The sequence below is a fragment of the Thamnophis sirtalis genome, unplaced genomic scaffold (assembly GCF_051295495.1).
Source record: "Thamnophis sirtalis isolate CommonGarterSnake01/CBP01778 unplaced genomic scaffold, rThaSir2_p1.2 scaffold_2, whole genome shotgun sequence".
NCBI classification, from domain to species: Eukaryota; Metazoa; Chordata; class Lepidosauria; order Squamata; family Natricidae; genus Thamnophis; species Thamnophis sirtalis.
Genome location: NW_028261382.1, coordinates 50,597,230 through 50,607,820, shown reverse-complemented (window position 1 = coordinate 50,607,820; position 10,591 = coordinate 50,597,230). Strand labels below are relative to the sequence as shown.

Below are 10,591 nucleotides of genomic sequence, written 5' to 3'. Positions count from 1 at the left end.
TTTATCAACAAAAGTGTTTTAATGCCCCAGGAAACATACATTACTGGTCCTTCCTCACTAGGTAAACACTACAGTGAAATTTACAGCTTTCAACTGATCGGGAGAAATAGTAAACATCTCCCACATGTAACAGGTACAGCAGAAGGGAGGGAGATTCAGGGGGCTCCCACCCAACAACAACCCCCCCAAAAAAACAAAACTATCAAGTGTGGAGGGAAAACAAACAGCTTTGCCAGCCGCTGGTCAGTTCAGACGGGGGGCCCCTGGCTGGTAGATTCAGTCCAGCGATGGCTTAGCAAAAAAATGCTTTCTGCTGGAAAAACTCTTCTGCCATTCCAGGTGTGTTGAGGGAGCCATGGGACCCCCCAGGGCGATAATCCTATTCACCCAGGGACGGTTTTTTTCCTTAGAAAAAAAATCTCTTTCGGGGGGAGGTTTTGAAAAATCTTAAACTACATACACACGCAGAGGTGACTGCTATCTATTTATCTACGTAGATCTGAAAATCGGAGGTAGCATTCGTGTCCCCTTTGGGCCCCTGCACGGGGGGGACTCTTAAAGGAGGAAGCCTAACACTTGCCTTCAAAGCAAAATCTCTGGGTTCTTTTAACCTTTTTTGGCATGTAAGGAAGGATGGCACTGCCCAATAGAAGTCCAGAAGAGGCCCTGGGGGAGGCACAAGGGCCCTGAGCCTTCTCCTTGAGCTGGTCCCCTTCTCGGGTGCCAATGCTCTGCTGCCCCTGTGCTTGAAGGGCCACCTGAGAAGCGGAAGGCAACTCTCTCTTCTTTTCGGAACAGGATAAAATTGCATCCAGTACAGACGAAACTAAAAGGAACCATTAAAAGAACAGCCCCACAAGGGTGTCAGCTTTTCCCCATCTTCTTCCAGGAAAGGAGGTTGCAAAGGATGGGAGACTCGCCCAGCGTGGCCTCCCTCGGATGGGCCAAGAGCGACAGGTCCACCTCTCCCGCCAGGTCCTCGGAGGCCAGGTCGAGGCTGCCCAGCTTGGCCAGAGAGTTGGAGCGCTTCAGCGGAGAGGAGATGGTCAAGCCGGCCAGCCGCAGCCGGGTTTCGATCTCCTGCGTCCGCTGTTTCACCAGCCCGGGCTTCCCGTGGACGCTGTGGATGCTGTCACTGCTGGAGCTGCGTGTAAGGTTGGAGCTCCTGGAGGAACACGGGGTGTAGGAGATGGTCTTCAGGAAGTCCTTTGTGAAGGTGCTGCTGTGGTCCACCTTGGAGGGGGCGGGCGTGGAGGTCTTCTGGGAGGCTCCGGAAGCAAGAAGGGTCCTCAGGAGCTTCTCGGAGACATCTTGAGAGGAGGGCTGCAGTTGGCCCTCAACCACCACCATCTCCTCCTGGGGATCCTCTTCCAATATGGTCACAACGTCGGCGGGGCCTCCAGGAGACTCCTTGCCCTGCCCGGCTGGGTCGGGTGGCAGGGCCTTGAGGCGCTCCAGCTCCTTGGTGTGCTTGCGGACTAAGCCCGCTTTCTGGAGCTGAAGAAGAGACTCCTGGTGTTGCATCAGGTAGCTGCTTGCGGTTGGCCTCTCCAGATCTTTGCTGAAGAGCAAATATTTCAGGTCCTTGGTCTGCCGAGCATCTTTTCGTGGAAAAGGATCTTGCTTGAAGAGAGGGATTCTCTCACAGAGAGAACGCCTGGAGTCCAGCGAGGCAGCCGCGGGGCTTTTAGGGGCCTCCCTGGGCTTTTCAGAAGGGCCGCAGGGCCAGCCTGGAGCCGGCTGATCGGGACCGACGTCCTGGGCCGCCGCGTTCATCCCCACCACCATCGGGAGCGAACTGTCGGCTTTCGGTCCCTGGGATTCCTCCAGAGGCGCCTTGCGGAGGGCCTGCTCCAGAAAGGCTGGGAAGGAGGGCTGGGTGCAGACGGTGGCAGGGTGGCAAGGGGCCTCCGCTGGCAGGAGCTCCGGGGAGTCCCTGAAGGCTTCGGGAGGGGAGCCGCCCAAGGGATACAGGCAGTCGGTGCAAGACTTGTAGTGGGGCTTGACTTTGTGGAGGATCCCAAACAGGGTGTCACGCTGGAAAGGAGAAAAGAGAGGAGGGAAGGGAGGAGAAGGACCTTCTCAAAGAGCTCCAGAGGAGGCCACACGGTTACCCAGCCAGGAGGGGTGGGCCCTCTGGACAAGGAGGAACCCAAAATACGTCTTGGTGGTTGAGAGGGGGACCAAACCCTGGGGCCCCGTGAAGCCCCCCAATGGTCCCAAAGCAGACCCGCCCGGCCTCAGTTCCTGCCCTTACTTCAAAGTCATCCGGGCAGCTCCTCTTACTGTTGTTGTTATTCAGGTTCTCGCAGTTGTGCCGGCCCTCCCCGTCCAGCGACCGCCGCTTCCATCGCTCAGGCGGCTTCTCCTCCTCCCTCGGCTGGCCAGCCTCGGGCTTTGGGGGGCTCTCAGTGTCTGCAGTGCTGGGCGGCTCGGCCTGCCCCTCCACCTCCGGCTCTCCTGCCTGCAGCTGCCCCAGCAGGTTCTCCTCCAGACTGGACTCGGCCTCCAGGTCCCCCACCCGGGGGCCTGGCAAGGAGTCGGAGAGGCGTCGCAGGCAGTAGTGGAGGCCCACCAACTCCAGGGGCATCCGGCGGTCTGTGCAGAGAGGCGGGCCAGGAGGCCCCAGGTCCGCATCCTCCAGGCTGCCAAGCAGGAAATCATTGGGCCCGGTGGAGCTCTCCGAAGAGGGGGGGAAGCCGCCCCCCGCCTGCTGTTTCCAGAGCTTGTTGTGGCGCTGCTTGCTAGAAGGGGAGAAACAGAGGGGGAGAAATGCCCAGGGCGGGCTCAGAGCAGTTGGGAAATTCAAATGCTTTTACTACCGGTTCTGTGGGTGCGTGACCCATCAAAACCGCGGTCCACTAAAGCGCGCCCGATCAAAGCGCGTACGTGACGTCATCAGCAGCGCGACAAATAAAATTAAAAATAAATAAAATTAAAATTAAAATAAAATTAAAGCAAGCCGATTCACATAAAGGTAAGGGTTAGGTTTAGGGTTAGGGTTAGGTTTAGGGTTACGTTAAGCGTTAGGCTTAGGGTTAGGTTTAGGGTTAGGCTTGGGGGGGGTTAGGTTTAGATTTACGCTTTAATTTTAAGTTTACCGCTCACAGCGTGCCGTTTTCATCGCGCTGTGATGACGTCACGTACGCGCTTTCGTCGAGCGCGCTTTAGTCTACCGCGGATTTGTGGTGGAACCCTGTGGGCGTGGCTTGGTGGGCGTGGCAGGGGAAGGATACTGCAAAATCCCCATTCCCTCCCCACTCTGGGGCCAAGCAGAGATGGCATTTGCCGGTTCTCCGAACTACTCAAGATTTCTGCTACCGGTTCTCCAGAACCTGCTGGATTTCACCCCTGGCTCAGAGGCTTCGCGCCCAGGGAGAGTCTCCATCATCCAGCTCAAAGGCAACAGGACTTCCTTTGAAAACATTCCACTTCCCATCCAAGAAGCTTCTTCCGTTTTCAAAGGGAAGTTAAAAAAAACAACAACACAAGAAAGTCAAGTTGCCTTTTGGGGAAAAACACCTTTGGGACTCAAAGGGGCTCTGGATTCAGATGGCCAGGTCAGCGGCCGCAAAAACACACAGGGAATCCCTGCGGAGGAAAGAGGCCTGTGGGAATGGCCTTGGGAGGCAGGAGGAAGGACACCAGACTAGGCCGCGGTGCGGATAAGAAGCAGCTAAGACCACAGCAGGGGTGGAGGCGAGAGAGGAGAAAGTCATCCTTCTCTCGGAGTCCGTTTCTGAGCTCAGGAACCCAACTTCCAAAGCAGGACCCACCTTTCCCCTGCCCCCCCCCCCCCCCAGGGAGATCCACCTTACCTGGCATCCAGTATGCCCTGGTATTCCAGCAGCTGCCTCATGAACCCAGCGTTGGGCCGAGCGATGCTGCGCTTCTGCTTGACGTAATTGTAGGCCTTCTCCAAGGACCATCCAAACTCCTTCATGGCGTAGGCGATGACCGTGGAGGCCGAGCGGCTCACGCCCATCTTGCAGTGGACTAGGCACTTGGAGTGGTTCTTCCTGGAAGAGAAGAGGGATGATGAGTTCCCTCCCCTCTCGACATGTATGGTTGTGCGAATGTTGCCTATTTTTATTATTTGTATTTCGTTTTTATGTTCCCCTTTTCCCCCTTTTGAATTGTTCGCCGCCCTGAGTCCTCCCGGAGAAGGGCGGCATACAAAGAATAAAATTCTATTCTATTCTATTCTATTCTATTCTATTCTAGGAGGGGTCAGGAGCCCCCTCAAGCCCCCCCATGCCCTATTTCAGGTCTCCCCTCCCCTGGGCAAAGGCTGCATGAGGCGGCTTTGGTGAAGCCCTCAAGAAGTTGCACAAGATTGAAGATTACAACTTAATATAAATATGTGCATTATTAGTATAACTATGTAAATTTGTCAAAATGTAACAAATATGATTATCAACGTTTTATGTGTAGTAAAAGGAATGATATGTAGAATTCGATTGGAACAAGATAATAATGAAGGATCATAATTCAACAAAACATGTGTATTATTATTATTATTAGAATTATATAACCTGTCAAATATAACTAAAATGAACATTGTTTTAAAAGGTGATTAGAGAGGGGATATTTTTTAAATATAAACAGTGGCATAACTAAAAAATGAGAAAGGGGAATAACGGAAGATTATAATTCAATATAGATTTGTGTATTGCTATTAGAATAATGTAAGTTTGTTAAAGATAACAAATATGATTACTGGTATTCTATCTGTAGCAAAAGGAATGATATCAAGAATATGGAGATTGGCATAAAAATAATATACTGAAATATTGAATAATTAAGGAAATATTACAACTTAACAAAATGTGGGTATTACTACTAAAAGTCTGTAAGATTGTTAATTGTGTTACATATGAATATTGTTTTATCTGGTTCCATGCTGTTCACACCACATATGTTTGTAGAAAAATGAAAAACTTAAAAAAAAAGACGTTGCATTTAATTTACAGCAACACTCCGCCTGGAATCCTACAGGATTGGCATATAAATCTATTAAAAGTTAAAGTTAAAAGTTAAAAAGACTCTACTTGCAGGGATAGCTGAAAGGGGCTGGAATCAGGGTATCCAAACTCCGCAAGACTTGAGGACTTCAACTTCCAGAATCCCTCAGCCAGCTCTGGCAGGGGAATTCTGGGAGTTGAAGTTCACAAGCCTGGAAGATGCCAAGGATGGACACTCCTGGGTTAAAAATGCCCATCTTTAAAAGCTGCAGGACCCCCTCAGGCTTCCTTGGAAGGAAGCCCTTTCCCCAGAGGCACCGCACGGCCTTCAGGGGAAGGTTTCCCTGGTGTCCCTCGCCCAGAAGCCCCCACAGCTCTGGACACAGAAATGGAGGCCACAAAGTGGCTGTCAGCCTCTGCTTTGCTGCTGCTTCGGCTGTCATTGAAACGGGGAGGGGAATCATGATGTGCTGGGAGGAAGTTTCTAGACGCTGATCTGACCACCTTACTGCGCATGTGGAGGAAGGGAGTTTCCCACCAAGGCTAACTGTCCAGCATTCCATCTCTCAGGCTGGGGGGTGAAATTATACGCCCCTCAGAGAGGGTTCGCATTTTGGGAGTCCTCCTGTATCCCCAGCTGACTTTAGAACACCACCTGTCCGGCTGTGACCAGGGGGACCTTTGCCCAGGTTCGCCTGGTGCACCAATTGCGACCCTACCTGAATCGGGAGGCCCTTCAGACAGTCACTCACGCCCTTGTGACCTCAAGACTGGATAATTGTAATGCGCTCTACATGGGGCTGCCCTTGAAGAGTGTTCGAAGACTCCAGTTAGTCCAGAACGCAGCCGCGCGAGCGATTGTGGGTGCACCCAGGTACACCCACGTCACACCTATCCTCCGCGAGCTGCACTGGCTGCCCATTGGTCTCCGGACCCGCTTCAAGGTGCTGGTCGTTACTTATAAGCCCTTCATGGCATCGGACCTGGGTACCTGAGAGACCGCCTCCTGCCGATCACCTCCCATAGACCGATCAGATCTCACAGGTTAGGTCTCCTCCGGATTCCATACGCCAGCCAATGTCGGCTGGCGACCCCCCGGGGCAGAGCCTTCTCTGTTGCAGCTCCAGCCCTCTGGAATGATCTCCCTGTCGAGATCCGGACCCTTACTACCCTCCCGGCCTTCCGCAAAGCCACCAAGTCCTGGCTGCTCCAGCTGGCCGGGGGGCCTGTGAAATATCCAGCCCCACGGAAATTGTGAATGTTGTGGTTTTGTTTTTAAAGTGTTGTCTTTGTCTAGGTTTTCCCCCTTTCCCTTGTCTATTGTGAGCCGCCCGGAGTCCTTCGGGAGTGGGCGGCATACAAGACAAATAAAATCAAATCAATCAAAAATCAATGACTTTTGAAGTTATCTCCCACCTGACAGTTGGGTGCATTATAATTGGACTATGAACCGGGGGTGCCAAGGGGAGGGGATTGAATTATACATGATATTATTCGCTTTCGCGCCTAATTAACCAGACTCAGCTTAGCTTCGCAACTGTTTGTTTATAATTAGTAAAAGTACACTTGATTTCAATTCAAATGGAGTCGAGTGGTTTCTTTCCTGATTACTGAATGAAGTCGATGCTGACAGTGGCTTCTGGAAGGGCACCTGGCTTTGTTGATGAAGTGATAGGCCTCGTTCCAGTGGGCGAGGAGGTCGGTCGTCTCTTCGTCATAGACACGGATGTTGTGGTAGGCAAACAACCCCGGGAAGAAGTGTCGATTTCCCTGGTGACGTTTAAAATGTAGTCCACGCTGGAAAGATGGAAGCAGAGGGAAGGGAGAAACGGCGGCGTCTCCGTGAGAAAGAAGGAGCCATTAATAAATCAATACCACTCAGTTGCCGCTTGCATCCAAACTCCTACATTGCTGCCCATCTTAGAAACCAGACAGAGCAAGAAATAGACTCCTCGGCCGCCCTCCAAAAGTTAAAAAACTGTACTTAAAACGATTGAGGAGGAGGAGGAGGTCGGCATATGCCTGGCTACAGAAACCTAACCTCACAGATCGGATTGTGCTTCCTCTGGTCCCCCGTCTCCACTCGTGTGAATCAGGAGGGTGTCTGGCCGAGGGATTTTCACAGTCGTTTTAATGTGTTTATGGCCTTTAAAGTTCTTATGGTTTTAAATGGTTTTTTCAGATTTTAATTGCAATAGATGTTGCTGAATTGTGAGTCGCTAGGGGTGAAATTCAGGCGGTTCTGGAGAAACGGTGGCGGAAATTTTGAGTAGTTCGGAGAACCGGCAAATGCCGTCTCTGGCTGGCCCCAGGGAGTTGGGGGAGGGAATGGGCAATCTTGCAGTATCCTTCCCCTGCCACGCCCACCAAGCCAGAGCCGAGGTGGCGCAGTGGTTAGGGTGCAGTCCTGCAGGCCACTTCAGCTGACTGCAGTTCTGCAGTTCGGCTGTTCTAATCTCGCCGGCTCAGGGTTGACTCAGCCTTCCATCCTTCCGAGGTGGGTGAAATGAGGACCCAGATTGTTGTTGGGGGCGATATGCTGACTCTGTAAACCGCTTAGAGAGGGCTGAAAGCCCTATGAAGCGCTATATAAGTCTAACTGCTATTGCTATCTATCTATCTATCTATCTATCTATCTATCTATCTATCTATCTATCTATCTATCTATCTATTGGATTGTTGGGGGCGACATGCTGACTCTGTAAACCACTTAGAGAGGGCTGAAAGCCCTATGAAAGTGGTATATAAGTCTAACTGCTATTGCTATCTATCTATCTATCTATCTATCTATCTATCTATCTATCTATCTATCTATCTATCTATCTATCTATCTATCTATCTATTGGATTGTTGGGGGCGACATGCTGACTCTGTAAACCACTTAGAGAGGGCTGAAAGCCCTATGAAGCGGTATACAAGTCTAACTGCTATTGCTATTGCTATAAGCCACACCCACAGAACCAGTAGCAAAAAAAAAATTGAATTTCACCATTGTTGAGCCGCCCAGAGTCGTTTGCTGAGATGGGCAGCTATAGAAATCCAATAAAGGCATAATCATCCTCTCCCTCTCCAGATCTGACCCTCCCCACCCCAATCGAAGTCCTCCTCTTTGCCCTTTGCCATTTCTGGCCCGATGTTCTCCACCTGTGGAGCTTCTGCTGTTGAGGAGGTTCCGACGTCCATCGCGCAGGAGGGGAAAAAGTGTATGAATTCCACCCTCTGCAACACACCCAGGGGCTTGGCCTCCCTTTGGCCTCCACAAGCCCCCTGCAGGACACTTGCCCAGAGACCCCTGAAGTCAACAAAGTTGGGGGGGGGGCGGAACTCACCCTGAGCCTCGAAGCTCCTCCAGGTTCGAGGCGTTCCATTCGGACCCCTGGAAGAATCACAGCAGCAGAGTCAAGCGATGGTGCTGGGCGGGGGGGGGGGGAGGGAGGCTGTAATGAGGGGGGGGGGCTTACCAAGTAGAGGTGGTCGAAGATGAGGGAGGGCTTGTCCATCTGACCCAGGATGAGCAGCATCTCATTGTCGATGAATTCCTTGAACTCATTCAAGTTGCAGCTCATCTGCTTCTCCAGCTGGTTCCGGATCTGCCGAGAGAGAGGGAAGGGACTCAACTCAGGGGACAGGCTGAGGGAGGACAGCTTTGGTGAAGGAAGCCCCCAGCCCCCCAGCCCTCGTCCTCTTGGGTTTACTTCTTTGGAAGTCACATTCTCCAGATCTTTGCTCATCATGATGCTCCGGAGCTGGGCCTTGATCAGCCGTTCTGCCCTCTCTCGCTCGGTGGGCCTGGAAGGGAGGCAGGAAGAAAGGGAGGCCGGAGTTGTGGTGGGCTGCAAATCCAGACAGCCAGCTTCCAACGAAGCATTCCCAGAATTCCCCAGAAGGACAGAAAGCTGGGACAAACGGTGAGCCTCTGCCTCCCCTTCTTGCTGAAGGTATGGGAGCAGAAGCAGTTGGGATTCCTCAGAGTAGCATCCCAAATTTAACCAGAAGCGAGTCAAGGAAGGGAACCTCTGAAGGACTGAGCAAGGATGGTTAGAGACCCACAACCAAGCCTGTAGAAGCCCCTGGTTCTCCCCAACACAACCTCTGGTATGCCTGTGTGGCCACGCATACATAACCTATGCTCCGAATAAAGAGTAGGGATGGGTCTTAGAGGCTGGCAGCTATGGATGAGCCTCGGCCAATAAAGCCAAACCCACATCCTCCGTCTGCCTGCCTGAACATCTCAGCCCCTGTTTGAAGAAGCGGGTTGGTGATGCTCAGGATGCTGACTCAACCTCAAGGCCTCCTAGAGGACCCAGAGAGAGATGCTCCCCAATGCCCTTTCTGTGTTCCTCCTCCTTTCACTTTGGAGTGAGGCGAGGAAGGACGCCACTTTCTCAAAGGCCAGAGGGGACAACCCTTTGCCCAGGAAGGTCACGGCAAAGCCAGTACGGGGAGGGACCCACTTGTCCATGTAGAGAGCAGGCGAGTCGGGGCGTGGAGACTCCAGGTCCTGCATGGCGTTCCACTCGTTGAGGCAACTCTGCTCGGAGGCGATGCAGCTCTCGTAGTAGGTGGCCCAGACAAGCGCCATCCCCCCCGGGAAATAATTATGCCTCCGAGCCATCTCGCAAGCCTTGTGGAGGATCTGCAAGGCAGACCTACGAGGGGAGGAGACCCAAAGAGAGACTGCTCGGCACCCCGAACAGGAGGAGGTCCAGCCAAGCAGGCACAGAGGAGGACTGCGGCTGAATCAACAGGCGCAGTGGATGCCTCCGATGACCGCCGCAAGGCTGAAAGAGCGGGTGAGGCCAGCCACGGACCGCCTGGGGCCCTGCAGCGGCCACTGAAAAGCGGCTTCAGCCTCTGCAGGGGGAGGAGGAGGAGAGGGGAGAAGGGGGTGGCTCACCACATGGCTTGCACCGAGACGGGTTTGAAGATGTGGGTCTTGCCCGCCGTGCTGACGCTGAACCCGCTATCAAAGAGAGACAAAAATCAATACAGGCCAGGGTGTGGCTCTTCCCACGCAAACACACTGCAGCACCTTCCAACGTAGGCGACAATTTGATATCAAACCGCAAATGGAAGGGCCTGGGAGGGCAATAAAACTCTTAGCAGGTGTATCTGTCCCAGAGCAGAAGGGCCCCCAACTGCCATAGATTGGGACTCTTTGGCACGGCTTTACATTTTAAAAAGGTGACAACAGAATCATAGAGTTGGAAGGCCGCGTGCAGGTTCCAACTTCCTGCCAGACAGGCAGGAGACCCTCCACTCTTCCAGACAAGGGGTTGTCCGGCCTCTTCTTCAAAGCCTCCAGGGATGGAGCCTCCACAACCTCCGGAGCGAAGCTGTTTTCCCACTGGTTAATCGTTCTCACCGTTATGAAAGTTCCTCCTTCATTCCAGGCGGCTCCTCTCCTTTCCATTGTCTCTCGTCCTGCCTTCTGCTGCTTTGGAGGGCAGGCTGACCCCCCTCTCGTCTTTATCACAGCCCCTCAAAATACTGCCATGCTCCCCCAGACTAGACACACCCAACTCTTGTAACTGTTCTTCGTGTGTTTTAGCCTCCAGACCCTTAATCATCTTTGTTGCTCTACTGGAGATTTGGGCAGGTGAGAGATGGGACCTCCAACCACATGA

General features: G+C 52.7%; 1 protein-coding gene across 1 annotated transcript in view; it reads right to left on the bottom strand.

Annotated features, from left to right (window-relative positions):
• Positions 1-10,591, bottom strand: part of SSH1 (slingshot protein phosphatase 1) — a 26,521-nt gene continuing 15,930 nt past the window's right edge. The window contains 10 exon segments of the mRNA XM_087705437.1: positions 1-2,037; positions 2,258-2,744; positions 3,819-4,019; positions 6,616-6,724; positions 6,727-6,761; positions 8,294-8,340; positions 8,426-8,554; positions 8,660-8,753; positions 9,419-9,613; positions 9,862-9,927. Of these exon segments, the coding sequence (XP_087561563.1) occupies positions 865-2,037; positions 2,258-2,744; positions 3,819-4,019; positions 6,616-6,724; positions 6,727-6,761; positions 8,294-8,340; positions 8,426-8,554; positions 8,660-8,753; positions 9,419-9,613; positions 9,862-9,927 (2,536 nt within the window). The 3' untranslated portion in view covers positions 1-864.